A 14,387-nucleotide genomic window follows, 5' to 3' on the forward strand; every position below is an offset into this window, starting at 1 on the left:
TTTTATAATGAATTTTAATGAATGAAATATATAATAAATTTAGCATTTACACAAATTTTATTAGTCATGTAATAATTATTTTATATGTATTGATTATTATAAAATATATATTGAAACTTAAAAACTCATTAAGTACCCGCAAATACTCATTACCCGTGTGTGTACCCTTAAATAGTGTAAATATGGGTACGCGAAAACACTACCTACACTCGATTCACCCTCTTACCATCCATAAGAATAACAAAAAAGTTAAAGTTTTGTTTCACGTACACTTCTTATTACCAAAAAAGCTAAAATTTCTCCCACATCCTCTATATATATATAAGTCATGCATGGGCATGCAAGGAATCATCTTGGCGGGGAAACATATAACCGCCATAACGATTATTCCTTAATTAATCTAAAGAAGCCTCCACCATTACGAGGTTTCTCTCTTTCTAGATTCATCTCCCTCCCATCAATCATTATCATTGTATGTTCATATTCATACCCACATTACCATTTTTTATCCTTCCAATTCTTATTAGAAATGTAATATACATGATTATGTTTTTGTTAATTTTCACCCAGGGGATAGGATTGTTGAGGAAAAAAACAATATGATCAATGTATTTCTAGGATTATGCATTTTCAATTTAACAATATACATCTTGGCAACCCACCAAAATGCCATATCAGATTGTTATTACTCAATATTTTAAATTGCGGTTGCGATCGTTATTGCTATAATTGTGATTACAATACACATTACGATCGTTGTGGTCTGAAATATTTCTGAATTTCATGCAGTCCAATGAAATTCAAATGTTGTCTCATGCAGTTGTGTTGCGGACAAATACGACAACATAATTGTGATTCAATGTCACACCACAATTGTAATGTTATTGCGGTAGTGGCGGTCACCGCAATATTGCAGCCACATCACGTATTATTGTCTTCAATTTGAATCACTGACCATCTCTAAATGACAAGAAGCTTGGTTCACCTTAAGCATTGTGTTAGGTTCGAGTGTTGTGAAAGAAAGATAGATATCGAGAGAGTATTTCCCCCTTAAATGTGTCTTCCACATATGGAGGATTTAAGACAAGAAAAAATGTTATTGGAAAATTTCTGTGTTTGAGTTATTAGTTTACTATATGTTTCTTCTGCATTGCAGGACACTAGACTTTCTCATATTACAGGAAAGTTCTAGAGAGATTTGGTATCGTTGGTGGAGGGAACTTTATGATATTTCTTCAAAATGTTTGACAATGGTTATAAGTCACAATATATTGGTGGCCAAATGGAGAAATTTGTAAGGTATATAATCATATAACATTTCTCTTTCTGTTGTACTTAAACTTAACATGTCCAAAATATGTTTTGGAGTTCATATATTAATTGTTATTAGAAGGTACATATCTATTTTAGTCTCTCATATTGATCGATCTAATCACTTTGGTCTCTCAAAATTTGAAAAAGCCAAAATGGTACCCAAAAATTCAAATGTAGGTCAAATTAGTCTTTTTTAGCATGTTTTACAACAATTGGTAATGACTAGTTTGACCCATATTTGAAATGTTTGGGAACCATTTTGGGTTTTTCAAAATTTGAGCGACCAAACTGGTAAGGTTGAAAAACATGAGGGACTAAAATAAGTATTTACTCGACCATGATAGTTGATATTAATCTAATCTTTTGATTTTAATTCCATTTTCTTGTTACATTCTTGCTAAGTTATTCTTTAGAGGTGTGAAAGAAGGAGGCTAAGTTGTTAACATACAGTGGATGATGTAGGTTGGATGAACTGGATGATTTGTCATTGCCATCTAGCTCAACCGGAATGAAGAAATTAAGATTTAACTTAGATTGTCTTCCTTTTCGTCGTCGCGGTAAAAAGACTCCATCGAAATCGTTTAGGCAAGGAGTGAAGAGAGGATCAGATGGACTTGTAACACTCGGAAGATCGCTCAGAAGTGGAGTCACTTGGTCAGTGTTCCCCGAAGATCTTAGAGTATCGGAGAAAAAAGTATTTGATCCTCAAGATAAGAACCTTCTGTATTGGAACAAGTTTTTCGAGCTTCTTTGCATATTTTCAGTAGCTTGTGATCCTTTCTTGTTTTATCTTCCTTATTTCAACCACAAATCATTTTGCCTCGCCATAGATAACAAGCTAGCGAGTTTCGCTGTTACGCTGCGAACAATATTCGATTGTATTTATCTCATCCGCATAAGTTTTCAGTTCCGCACTGCTTATATAGCACCTTCATCTCGTGTATTCGGAAGAGGTGAACTTGTCATAGATCCTGCACAGATTGCCAAGCGATACTTACAACGTTACTTCATTGTCGACTTCATTTCTGTGCTGCCTATGCCACAGGTTTGTCGACTTCATAATGTTTCACCTATCTTTAATTGGAGTGTTCTGAATGTTCATAATTCTCAATTTGTTAGATCTTCTGTCATGTTCAACTTAACTTCGTTTTGCTTGCTCCCTCTCGTGCTTACGCACACGACATCAATTGTACCGTGTCCTATGTTTTGGACATTGCCCATGGCTTAGTATCTGTCTGTTAGTGTCTGGTGTTTGTGCCATTGTTGTTGAAGGCCGGCTACTAAACTCAACCGCAATGATAGGTCGATGATTTGAGTAAGATTTGTTCATTTGTTTTGCCAATGTAGTTCAGTTATATATCTACATGTTCACTGCAGATTATAGTGTGGAAGTATCTCTACAAAACAAGACGAGCAGAGGTTTTAGCCACAAAAACAGCACTGTTAAGAATTGTCATCCTGCAATATTTTCCGAGATTTCTACGATTTCTACCCTTAGCTTCAGAAGTTAAAAAGACAGCTGGTGTTTTTTCCGAAAATGCACTTCTTGGTGCCATGTACTATTTGATTTGGTATATGCTTGCTAGTCATGTAAGTGCATGCCATAAAATGATCCATTTCTTGTTCCATAAAGGATAACATAGTAAAGCATGAAGAGAATGTACTAATAAAGGATAGATTCGTTCATTCCGGTGTTCGCCTTTTTTCACTCAACACTTACTTTCAAGCGCAAAATGGTTTACATCGGGTAAACGAATTCCTCCTCATACGATAAGAAGTTCATTCTAATGAGATTCTTTTCCTTAATGTGACAGATAACAGGTTCTGTGTGGTACTTACTAGCCATAGAACGCAATGATACTTGTTGGAAGGAAGCTTGTAAAGAAGTTCGAAATTGTTATGTACATTTCTTGTACTGTGGGAGTTCTAATAAGCATATTCCAGGGTATGAAAGTTGGCGAAATATCAGCCAAACTGTTCTTAGAAGTCGCTGCTCCGGCGAGGAAGACTCGCAATTTAATTATGGAATCTTCACTCAAGCTATACAATCTGGTATTGTTGCTTCCATAGAAGTGTTTCCTAAATTCTGTTACTGCTTATGGTGGGGCCTTCAAAACTTGAGGTATATTCCTTGGTCTGTTTTTCTAAATACTTATAACACTATCTGCATATGTTTGACATGTAGAGTGAGTCATGAAAGTCCACTAGTACTAGTTGGTGCCAGCAATGAATTAGGAATAGGCGAAATTACACTAACGTCTCGATGTTTAGCTTAGTTACACTCTGGCGCTCGACATCCTCTGATGTTTCGAAAGTGACAATTACCTCCCTTAAGATCTACTTATCATTACATTTACCACCCATGTAGAGGTGCTAAGTGTAATTACATCGGCCTATACGTGAATGCAGCTTTTAAAACAACAGATGTGCCGAATGTAATTAAGCTAAACATCAGAGGATATCAATGTAATTTCTTTTTAAGAATGTTGTCTAGTATTCTTAATTTTCACAAGATTTCCTTCGCAAATATATTTTGTTCCTATTGATTCAAAATAGTATTATGACAGTTTGACTTTGTAATTAACACTATAAGATGACATGTTGACACTTATACCTCACATGTCCAAGCAATAAAGTTGTAAATACTTATGTGTGGTAACAAGCTTCATAATTCATTGTTATTTCTTAACTACTATCTTCACCTACCAATAGTACCCCCATCTTATGGGTAAGGAACTAATCCTTTTCGTGGTACGTGGCTGTCCCTCCCAACAAGTGTCGATCCTAGGAATCGAACCCTTTGCCTTTTAGTCATTCTGGGGATCGAGCGGGACTTTACACCACTAGACCAAATCCTTGTTGGTCATGTGTGTATTTGAATGCACTTGAAATTGCTATTTTTTCTTCTCAAGTTTTACAAGCCTAAGAACCTTCTGTTTTATGTTTAACAGTACACTTGGACAGGGGCTTCTAACTAGTACTTACCCTGGAGAGGTTTTGTTTTCCATTGTAATAGCTATTATGGGGCTAGTCCTTTTTTCTCTTCTCATTGGAAACATGCAGGTACAAAAAATTCACTATACATATTCATTTATTGACAATGATAACTGATATATTGATTGACATAATATAATAGTGGGAATCATCTCTACAAATAAATGATTCAATCCATTTCTCAATTATATCAATTTTCTGTCTACACCTTTGTTTGATAAGAAGTAAGTTAAAGACATTAACATATATTTCTAAACATAATGCTTAGGAAAGAGAGACTATTATATTACTGAATCATATTCCAATGTTCTAATCTAATGGATACAACAAAATTACTAGAGTTCTCAAAAGTGTTCAATAAAATTTTACAACACTCTTGTATCTAACACTTTTGGTTGTTCATGCTACTCCTCATACAATCCTTATGCTTTTAAAATGGTATAACATTACATGTACATGTCACATTGAGGAAAGTAACTAACAAATTTTCACTATAGTTCTAAGCTTTTTGTGTTATCTATGCAAATGGACAGACATACCTTCAATCAATGTCAGTTCGTCTCGAGGAAATGAGGATCAAAAGACGCGACTCTGAGCAGTGGATGCATCATCGTTTACTTCCTCCGGAGCTAAGGGAAAGAGTCAGAAAGTATGACCAATACAAGTGGCTGAACACAAGAGGAGTAGATGAAGAGAATTTGGTTCAGAGTCTTCCAAAAGATCTCAGAAGAGATATTAAACGACATCTTTGCTTGAATTTGGTTAGAAGGGTGAGTTCAGTGTGTACTCTGGCTTGTGCTATTTGACATGTCTTATTGTTATACATCTAAAAGGTGGCCATAGGTTTGGTTCATGTTTCTATTTTCAGTTTATATGTTTTCATTACAAAAATTACTCTTTGTTATCACTTTGTTTCTCATTTTCTAAGTTTTGTGATGGGAATGTGTTGCTTTTTCAGTTATGAGTTTCTACACAACTTACATTATTATTGAAAAACAGCACCACAAGAGCATGCAGAACAAAATCTAAGTTTTGTCTTTTTTGTAATTATTGGTGAAAACAGATCAACTGAAATTGAAGAAAATAGATTTATGACTGGAATAAATATGCAGTATTTATAGACAAAAGTATTTGGTTTTGGTGAAAAATCAATATATTGGTAATGTCGAATCGGGATCAACTAGGACAGAAAACAAAAAACAAACCAATCACTACCTATGTCTTCATTTTCTCAGTACTGTTATGTATAATTCAGGTGCCTCTCTTTGCTAACATGGAAGAACGCTTGCTTGACGCTATATGCGAGAGATTGAAGCCTAGTTTGTATACCGAAAGCACTTACATAGTTAGGGAAGGAGATCCAGTTAATGAGATGCTCTTCATCATTCGCGGTCGTCTCGAAAGTGTAACTACAGATGGTGGAAGAAGTGGTTTTTTCAACCGAGGTCTTCTAAAAGAAGCCGACTTCTGCGGTGAAGAGCTACTAACATGGGCACTGGATCCGAAATCCGCAGCTAACTTGCCATCATCTACAAGGACAGTGAAGGCTATAAATGAAGTAGAGGCATTTGCATTGGAAGCAGAAGAGTTGAAGTTTGTTGCTTCACAGTTCAGGCACATTCATAGTAGACAAGTTCAGCACACGTTCCGTTTCTACTCGCAGCAGTGGAGAACATGGGCTGCAATCTTCATTCAAGCTGCATGGAGGAGACATATGAGGAGGAAAGTCGCGGAACAGCGCAGGAAGGAGGAGGAAGAAGACTTCTATGACTCAGATGATGGTGGTAATGATTCTGCAAGAGCCTTGGTTCCACATAGTGAAGGTTCATCATCAAAGAGGTTTGGACTTGGTTCAACTATCTATGCTTCGCGCTTTGCTGCTAATCTTCAAGGTCGTAGACTTCGTGGTTCGAGTTCTATGGACTTGGCGAAAATCCAGAAGCCCTCAGAACCTGACTTTAGTGCTCTTGGTGATGAAGAATGATTGATATGTTTTTCTGTTATGAGGACTAATTACAATGTCTTCATGTAGAGTGTGATTGTCCTTCTAAAATTGTAAAAAATGTAATCATCAGCTGATATAAAAATTCTAGATTTGTTGAATTTCAATGAACATTGGTGTCTTCATTTTTTATTTAGTTTTCAATCCTTACCCTCATGTAAACAATAATCCAACTTGACATTTGGATTTGCTAAAAAATGGAGTAAACAACATGAACAATTATTGGTGCTTCATTAACTCATCTATCAAGCACCAATACTAATACCAATATCGGATTTTATTGTCTTTTTAAATTATAACTTCAATGACGAATGAACACTTCACTGTGTTTTGCATGATAGGCACAATGCGCTTTCAACCTAAAGATTATGAGTTTAAATCTTGGAAATAGTATATTCCCTTGTGAAGATAAAGTTACGTACATCTATTATCCCAGGTCTCAGTTAGGTATGAAACTCGTATACCAGGCCACACTTTCTTTTATAAAATGCATCAATAACAACCATCTTTCAGGGATATGCTATATCAAACATAATATACATGTTACAATTGATGAAGAAAACATGACACAAATGGGTTACATAGATGGCAAAATATTACACATTTTAAAGAATATTTTAAAAAAAAAAGAGGGCATTTAGAAAATGCATTCCTTGATTATATAGTATATAAAGTGTCCACTACATGTGGATACAACAAAACACAATCTCTTGTGATACTATATATTATTCAACTCCTCCATGCAGAAGATACTTCCAAATCAAAATCTTCTTCCCACCATGTACTTGACTGCAGTATTACACAATTCAGAGAACTTTATCAATAAACTAGAAACATGGCCAAAATAAGTTACAAAATTTATAACAAAAAACACAATAGCAAGAAACCGAACGAACTCGATACTCACAAAATATCCAGGTTACATACAAGAATTCACTCAATCCACTTGAATAAATATTTGAATAGGATGAAGAGTTATGCAGGTAGAACAACAGAACTAAGAATACGAAGAAAAAAAGTAACAATTTGGAAGAGCTTATTTGAGTATATTGTATCATATAAACACTTAAGAAAGTGTTTGGAAGAGCTTATGAAAATAGTTTATGAACTCCTATGTGTTTTTTAGCTACTTTCAATAAGCTTATTAGAGAAGCTTATGAAATAAGCTAAAAATACTTACATGAAAGTCATAAGCTCTCATGTTATAAGTCTGTTCAAGTGCTTGCCGAAAAAGTGCTTAATAAAAGTTTTTAGGACATCAATAACACTATAAAGGATGAATATGTGAGACCACAAAAACATGCAAATTTTATCGCGAAGAAGAATACCAATATAAATAAATACAGCGAAAGCCACCATGGTGAAGGCATGCATAAAATTACAGAGAAGATTAATAAGAAAAACACCTTGTAGCCTCTTCGAAGAAACTGGAGAGAGCTTCCCTCTTCTTCTTGAAGTCCTAGGACCCTCAACAGTTCTTCCTTGGCCTATATAAATCAATAGATTAATATGAAAGTAGTAGGAGTTAAAACGAAATTGCGGTGAAGTTTGTGAACTAACTTCCCCAAGGGTGAAGCGCGTAGCACTTTCTGCTACGCAAGCGTAAGAACCATCTGCTTGTTTAAGCATTACTTGCCAAGGACCTGAACAAGATTATGATGAAACAATTTAGTGCAACATCCATATTATTGGTAAATTAAAGTATATTAGTCATACAATATGAATCAAATACAATTGTTGTGTATCCGGTATTAACCGCTGGCAAAATATATGGCGCCACTCGATTATAGGAATGGATATACTGCTCTTAATTACCATGTAATATGCACCAGAAAAGAGCATGGACGACAAAGCTAATTTTTTTATCATTCACCAGGCATTTTAAGGGATTTGTCCAAGTCAATTGAATAACCACAACAATCAAATTTTGACCGTTAAAAGAGTAACAAGAAACCGGAAGAAAATATGGCCATATTCTTATTTCCCTCACTAATTAGGCCCAGACACCAGAGTAGAAACACTGTCCCTGGCTATAAAGGGAAGTAAATAGTAACATTCTTTTATTAAAAAAACATGTTACATAGACTGAAAAAATGACTTCCTTGTCAGGTCAGATGCTATTATCATAGGTATAATAAAATCAGTAGTTTATCACAGTATCACACTACTTTTGCAACTTTCTTAGCACTGTATTCCAGTTTTGGTTAACCTTAACATTCATTTGATGTAATGTGTGATCACACTATTGATAGATAAAAAAAATTAAGATATGAACATGCTTATAGACATGTATGCATCTGCTTTTGTGTGTACAAAAGCCCATATAAATATAAGAATAATGATATATCATCCTATAAAATTCTCCTACAAATCCTCCTACACCACAAGAAAGTGACATATAACTTGCAAACTAATCATTAATAAACAAATTACCATCTTGCAACACAATGTTGTTACTTTTCTTATGGTGTAGGTGGATTTGTAGCAGGATATATCACTTTTCTAAATATATAGCCATACCTGGGTACTGCCGGAACACAGCTCCGCTGTAATTGACAATATAAGGTGCTATTGCGACTGTCTATGAAACAAAAAAGGGTTAAAAACCAATCCCCATGAATAGAGGAAATGATCAACATCTAGAGTTAACTCAATAAAGGGTACCTTTGAATAGTCTCTGATTCGAATATAGAACACTGGGGTGAATTGAGAAAGAAAGCGGTAGTGCAAATCTTTGGTTGGGAAGCCTAGAAGGCCTAAATCAGCACTGTAAATTCAAGAAATTTTCTCTATAAAAACATATGTTAAGAAGTTAAGGATTTAGGCATAAATGAAGAAAAAATACGTAAAAGCATATACCGCAATGTGTCTAGTTCAAGATTAAATAAAAGTGTTGGTGTTGACGAAGCAAATGTTTCCTGCAAAATTCGAGTAGTAACAATAGAAGATATGCATTAAGCTATAGCACCTAAGTAAAGCTAGTGCACAGAATATATTATTTTTAATTGCATATAACGGAAGAGAGAGACCAAGAAAAACCATACAGGAAATGATAAAGAAAGACTTAGAGCTCAATGCTTTGTGAATGAAAATAATTTATGATAGAGTATTATGGCATCGTTCGGTCCATGTAGCCGAGATAAAGGTTTGGTTGTTGTTGCAGATAACTCTTATGTATTAAGAATTAATCATACAATTTGCCAATAAAGGTCATCAAAACCAGAGCCTAGATAAAGTTTTAAGATTGAAGGCCTTGGTGCTATGAGGGATAGACTTATGAAGCTAAACTCTATAGATTGCAGAATCTTATATGCTGATGAAAAATCATATGAAAGGATTGAAGTTATTGTATATTATTGCAAATTATTGCCAATGAATCGAAACTAAACATTTTCTGACTAAAAAAGCAAGACCATGGCAATGCAGATAAAGATGTGACGAAATTTCATAAGGAAATAAAAAATTGGAACTGGAAAAAAGTTCCGGAAACCTTCTAATGGCAGAGACACCATACCACATACTTCTCTATATAACCAAGTTCGCGTGTACTGCAGTTAATGAATATGTAGAGTGATGGAGGCTCACTAGATTGCCAACGACCTGTGTTTGTAAGAAATGAAAGTGCCGAATTATTATTTTTATCATGCACATGATTTACAAAGCAACACTACATCACCGATATATGTCTTGAAAAGAATTTGATAAATAGTCATTCATAAGTTTTGACTATGGTACTTAGAAAGGTGTGGTAATGCAACTTTTCGCTGAGAACTAACCTTCATTGTCATCTTCGAAGTCAAAATCAAGGGTGCTCCTAACAGATCTGAAAAACGAAGTCAATGGTCCACCAGGGACATCATCTAAGGAACCTATGGTAACGCCGTCAATCTGGAAGTAAAACAAAATATAACACTTCAAAATACGGAAGGCTATGATATAAATATGATATCTTTTGTCCGAATCCATGCCAATTGATTAAATCTTATTCTTGACTTTAAAGGACATTTGTGACAGTAACTAGTTTAAATACTTAAAATTTTCCAATGTTGCGATCTTTTGTTGGCACGACTTCATAAATAATTACATAAATTCAATAGGAATCAATTAATTCATTAGAAACACGAGGAACAAATTCATAATGAGTTATTTTTCCTTACTGAATCCAAAGCCGCTTTGAACAACTGACAGGCACGACGCTTTTCTGGTTTATCAGGGAATACCTACAGTAAAAAGGTCAAACGTTATAGATAAAATAAGTACTTATTGCTTCGGAAGGGAAAAAAGAAATGCGTCTGCTTAGTTCTTACTATGCAAGCTCTGGTTTTTTTTGTCTCCTGGAGCTTCCTTACAACAGCCAAGGCAAGTTGAATGTTGGCATCAATGAAATCATCTGAAGATCCCTTGAAATATTTAGGAATTTGAGAAAATTTCGTAATCAGAAAAGAAGCATGCCTCACAATAATTCAAGTAGTCAACAACAACATGATCTTCAAGCATGAAACCTCTGTTAGACTCGCATAGATTATTGATATAAAAATCAACTAAATGGATTGATATTTTGAAATAGACCACTAGTAAAAAGAATAGTAGATGAAATGAGCGTATAAATAGGCATAATAAAATACTATATGCTCCCGGACAAGGTATGGCACTGTCAATAACAATACCGCGTCTGTCTGTTAGGTCATAGGGGAGCCCAAAAGCTAGAGAGATCTTCATCAATGAACTAAGCAAGAAACCGTAGTAGTGGGCAACATAACATGTCCTACCCTATGTTGGGTATATTTTATAAATAGAGTTGAAAAAGATAAGGGGTCAAAAGTGGAACCTTTTGGTTCTACTAAGAGGGGTTGTTGGGCATGTCTACGACCAGTGACCCTCTAACCACCTGAGAGTCTCATTGTTATTGGACATGGGAAGAGTGAAGAGTCACCCATAAGTGAGACACTACACCTTGAGACAAAACCTTATGGCAATGGTTTCACGAGTCTTTTCCACTTATAAATTCTTCCACTCATCCCCTCTCGTCAAGTGTGAGTAACACACACTTACTGGTCCATGGCCCCCGCTCCCCCTTAAGTCCAACATGTCTCAGTGAAATCATTAGCTCTGATACCATTTGTTGGACCCGTCTGCGACCAGGGAACCTCCAACCACCAGGGAGTCCCATTGTTATCGGGCATAGGAAGAGTGAAGAGTCACCCATAAGTGAGACACCACGTCTTGAGCTAAAACATTAAGATAATGATTCCATAGGTTTTTCCACTTATAAACTTTTTCACAGATCCCCTCATATTCAATGTAACATTTCACAGTTAATATACCCAACAGGGGTGGAAGTGGAACGAAAAGAACATTTCGTTTCACTCCATTATGTTCTAAATCTGTAGTTCATTCCACTTATATGTTTTTCGCTTAACTCATTCTTACCAAGGCATGATTTTAACTTAACACTCACACTTGAATAGAATTCCCAACATTGCAAAGATCACCAAAAATTTAAATTCGATAGAGCATAATCGAAGCTTTAGGAACTTAATAGTTAGTAGTGCATCGAAAGGCATGCCGCCTAGATACTATGAATAATGATTGAGTTGATAATGTTTGTTTGATGAGAGACATAGAGCAAAGAAAAATACCTTATAAGAGGATATGTCACTCGGCAATGGCCTGCATACACAACCACAGGGAGAAAAATCAGTGAAGCACACAGAAACCACATCAAAGAGTTCAAAACCCAAACAGTATAAGCTATTAATCCCTTTTGGCTAGGCCAAAAAAAGTGAATCTACATAAGTTTTCTTCCCTAGAAAAGGTGATTTTTTGAGAAGCTGAATAATATAGCTTCTAGAAAAAAACAGAATTTCAGCCAATTTTCAGCTTCTGCTATTACCAAACAAATATACAAAATTACAAACATCAAAAATGGTTTTTTATTTATCAAAACAATCACTTTCTTATCTGAAAAAAGCATAAACAAAGTAGCCTGAGTTATTTCAAATCAAACTTTTTATCAAATAGGATCACTAATTTGAATTCAGAGAGAGTGAAAATGAAAGGAAACAGAAAACATATATAAGGGAAATCAGTTTTCTTCATTAAAAAAAAAGTGATTTTTTTAGAAGGTAAAAAACATAGCTTCTCAAAAATCAGCATTTTTTTAACTCAACTTTTGCAAGTGCGAGAACTGATATACAAATATAAAAAAAATCACTTTTTTATTTGAAAAGACCAAATATTCTTGCAAGTAAGAGATTTTATCAAATGGGGTCACTAATTTGCATTCATAAAAAGCAAAAATGCAAGGAAACAGAAAACATATATAAGGGAAATCATCTTTCTTCATTAAAAAAAAGTGTTTTTTTAGAAGTTATAGCTTCTAAAAAATCAGCATTTTTTTAAACTCCACTTTTGCAAGTGCGTGAAGTGATATGTAAATATATAAAAAATCACTTTTTTTTTAATTGAAAAGATCAATTATTCTTGCAAGTAAGAGTTTTTACCAAATGGGGTCACTAATTTGCATTGATAAAAAGCAAAAATGCAAGGAAAATGAAAAAATATATATACGGGAAATCTATCTCAAGTCGAAGTTTTCCATCCTGAAGAGCAAAAGCAAGAGAATTGGCAGCATCATCGACAAGAACTTGATATGATTTTGGTTTGTAAACAGCAACACCATCTTTAGGATCAAACCTAACTTGTTTTTGTTGTTGTTGTTGTTGTTGTTGTTGTTGTTGTTGTGATTCAGAAGAATATGATGGTTCTTCTCTTCCAATTCCAATGCTTTGAATTTTGGTAGTAGTAGTAGTAGTTGTTGTTGTTGTGAGTTTGAATGATGAAAGGTTTTGAAGAGAAGAAGAATGAAGAAAAGTGTGGTTGCATGGGAGAGAAGAAGTGAACTTGGAGATTGAAGAGATAAGTAACATAGTGTTGGTGTTGTAACACAATCCACAACACACAAAAAGGGATAATAGGAAAGAGGATGATATATTCTTATATGGATTTTCTTACCCTTCAAACAAGTCTGCCAAATGAGTTCACTTCCGTTCGGGACATCATTTGTTGGGAGGATAGTCGCGTATTCCAAAAGGAATTAGTTACTATTACAAAAAAAATATTCTAATAAATTTTTATATGGTTAGTAACTTTATTTTATTATTATTGACTTTCTTTAAAACATAAGTAATACAAATGAATGTTAATTATAAATTAACCGTGTACATATCTTTACATTAGAGAGACATCTAATTATATTATACAATATTCATATATATTATTTTGGATTACTATATTGATATATTTAATCTATTAATCCTTTATTAATTATGTTGATAGTGATTAGAAAATGGTAATGTTATAAATCCTCCCCTATTTATAAGATTTTTAGTTAGTTAATATTGATATTTTCCCTCAAACATTCCTTTCAAATCTTCATAGCCTTGAGACAAAAGTTTGAATTTTTTTAGAAGGCCTAGGTTAATCTACTAGACTCTTGATAATTTGTTTGTCTTGAAAATCATTATTTACACTACTATCAATAAACAAAAGCATAAAAGAAGATTTACATCCTTCAAAGCGAAGCATCAATGGCATAGCACAACTCATAAGATTTGAGAATTACTATATGATCACATCTGAGACGAAATATACACGAATAATGGGCCATAAATCAAATCAATGAAAATTGATCACCTATAGAATAAGGTTTCTTATCCAAATCTATTAACAATATAATAAAAAAACTTCATCATGTCACATGTCACTTTCTCATTCCCTCATGTCACATGTCACTTTCTCATTCCCTCATGTCACATGTCACTTTCTCATTCCCTCATGTCACATGTCACTTTCTCATTCCCTCATGTCACATGTCACTTTCTCATTCCCTCATGCCACATGTCACTTTCTCCTTCCCTCATACCACATGTCACTTTCTCCTTCCCTCATGCCACATGTCATTTTCTCCTTACATTTTTTCTTTCATGTCACATGTCACCTCCTCCTCACATATTTTTCTTCCTACTTTTTGTTAATCTATATATATAATTTAATGTTTATCATTAATCTAAGAATA

At 34.4% G+C, this 14,387-nt stretch overlaps 2 protein-coding genes across 4 annotated transcripts; one reads left to right on the forward strand and one right to left on the reverse strand.

Moving 5' to 3' along the window:
- LOC109355922 (putative cyclic nucleotide-gated ion channel 8) lies at positions 408-6,421 on the forward strand. 2 transcript variants are annotated; one of them, XM_019599204.1, is made up of 8 exons: positions 408-425; positions 1,157-1,299; positions 1,777-2,359; positions 2,692-2,904; positions 3,129-3,436; positions 4,266-4,377; positions 4,842-5,078; positions 5,564-6,421. In XM_019599204.1, the coding sequence occupies exons 2-8, from the start codon at positions 1,241-1,243 to the stop codon at positions 6,290-6,292; spliced, it is 2,241 nt and encodes a 746-aa protein (XP_019454749.1). In that variant the 5' UTR covers positions 408-425; positions 1,157-1,240; the 3' UTR covers positions 6,293-6,421. The 2 variants fall into 2 exon arrangements, with proteins under 2 accessions (XP_019454749.1, XP_019454750.1); XM_019599205.1 differs by lacking the exon at positions 408-425 and having other exon boundaries at positions 1,176-1,299; positions 1,765-2,359.
- LOC109357371 (protein LOW PSII ACCUMULATION 3, chloroplastic) lies at positions 6,860-13,290 on the reverse strand. Of its 2 annotated transcripts, XM_019601298.1 has the most exons (13): positions 13,050-13,290; positions 12,881-13,016; positions 11,950-11,980; positions 10,618-10,710; positions 10,468-10,530; positions 10,087-10,198; positions 9,825-9,910; positions 9,170-9,228; positions 8,975-9,077; positions 8,831-8,891; positions 7,871-7,953; positions 7,717-7,797; positions 6,860-7,099 (listed from the first exon to the last, which is right to left on the reverse strand). In XM_019601298.1, exons 1-13 carry the CDS (start codon positions 13,237-13,239, stop codon positions 7,040-7,042), a joined length of 1,158 nt encoding a protein of 385 aa, XP_019456843.1. In that variant the 5' UTR covers positions 13,240-13,290; the 3' UTR covers positions 6,860-7,039. The 2 variants fall into 2 exon arrangements, with proteins under 2 accessions (XP_019456843.1, XP_019456841.1); XM_019601296.1 differs by having other exon boundaries at positions 12,881-13,290.

Source organism: Lupinus angustifolius, chromosome LG09 (assembly GCF_001865875.1).
Source record: "Lupinus angustifolius cultivar Tanjil chromosome LG09, LupAngTanjil_v1.0, whole genome shotgun sequence".
NCBI lineage: Eukaryota > Viridiplantae > Streptophyta > Magnoliopsida > Fabales > Fabaceae > Lupinus > Lupinus angustifolius.

Excerpts from the sequence above, each read along its gene's own strand:
- LOC109355922 (XM_019599204.1), top strand. The coding sequence starts at position 1,241 with ATGTTTGACAATGGTTATAAGTCACAATATATTGGTGGCCAAATGGAG. Across the intron at positions 2,905-3,128 it reads GGTATATGCTTGCTAGTCAT|ATAACAGGTTCTGTGTGGTA; the intron begins GTAAGTGCATGC and ends TTAATGTGACAG. Across the intron at positions 4,378-4,841 it reads TTCTCATTGGAAACATGCAG|ACATACCTTCAATCAATGTC; the intron begins GTACAAAAAATT and ends GCAAATGGACAG.
- LOC109357371 (XM_019601296.1), bottom strand. The coding sequence starts at position 13,239 with ATGTTACTTATCTCTTCAATCTCCAAGTTCACTTCTTCTCTCCCATGC. Across the intron at positions 11,981-12,880 it reads CGACTTGAGATAGATTTCCC|GCCATTGCCGAGTGACATAT; the intron begins GTATATATATTT and ends TTGTGTATGCAG. Across the intron at positions 8,892-8,974 it reads GAATCAGAGACTATTCAAAG|ACAGTCGCAATAGCACCTTA; the intron begins GTACCCTTTATT and ends TTTGTTTCATAG.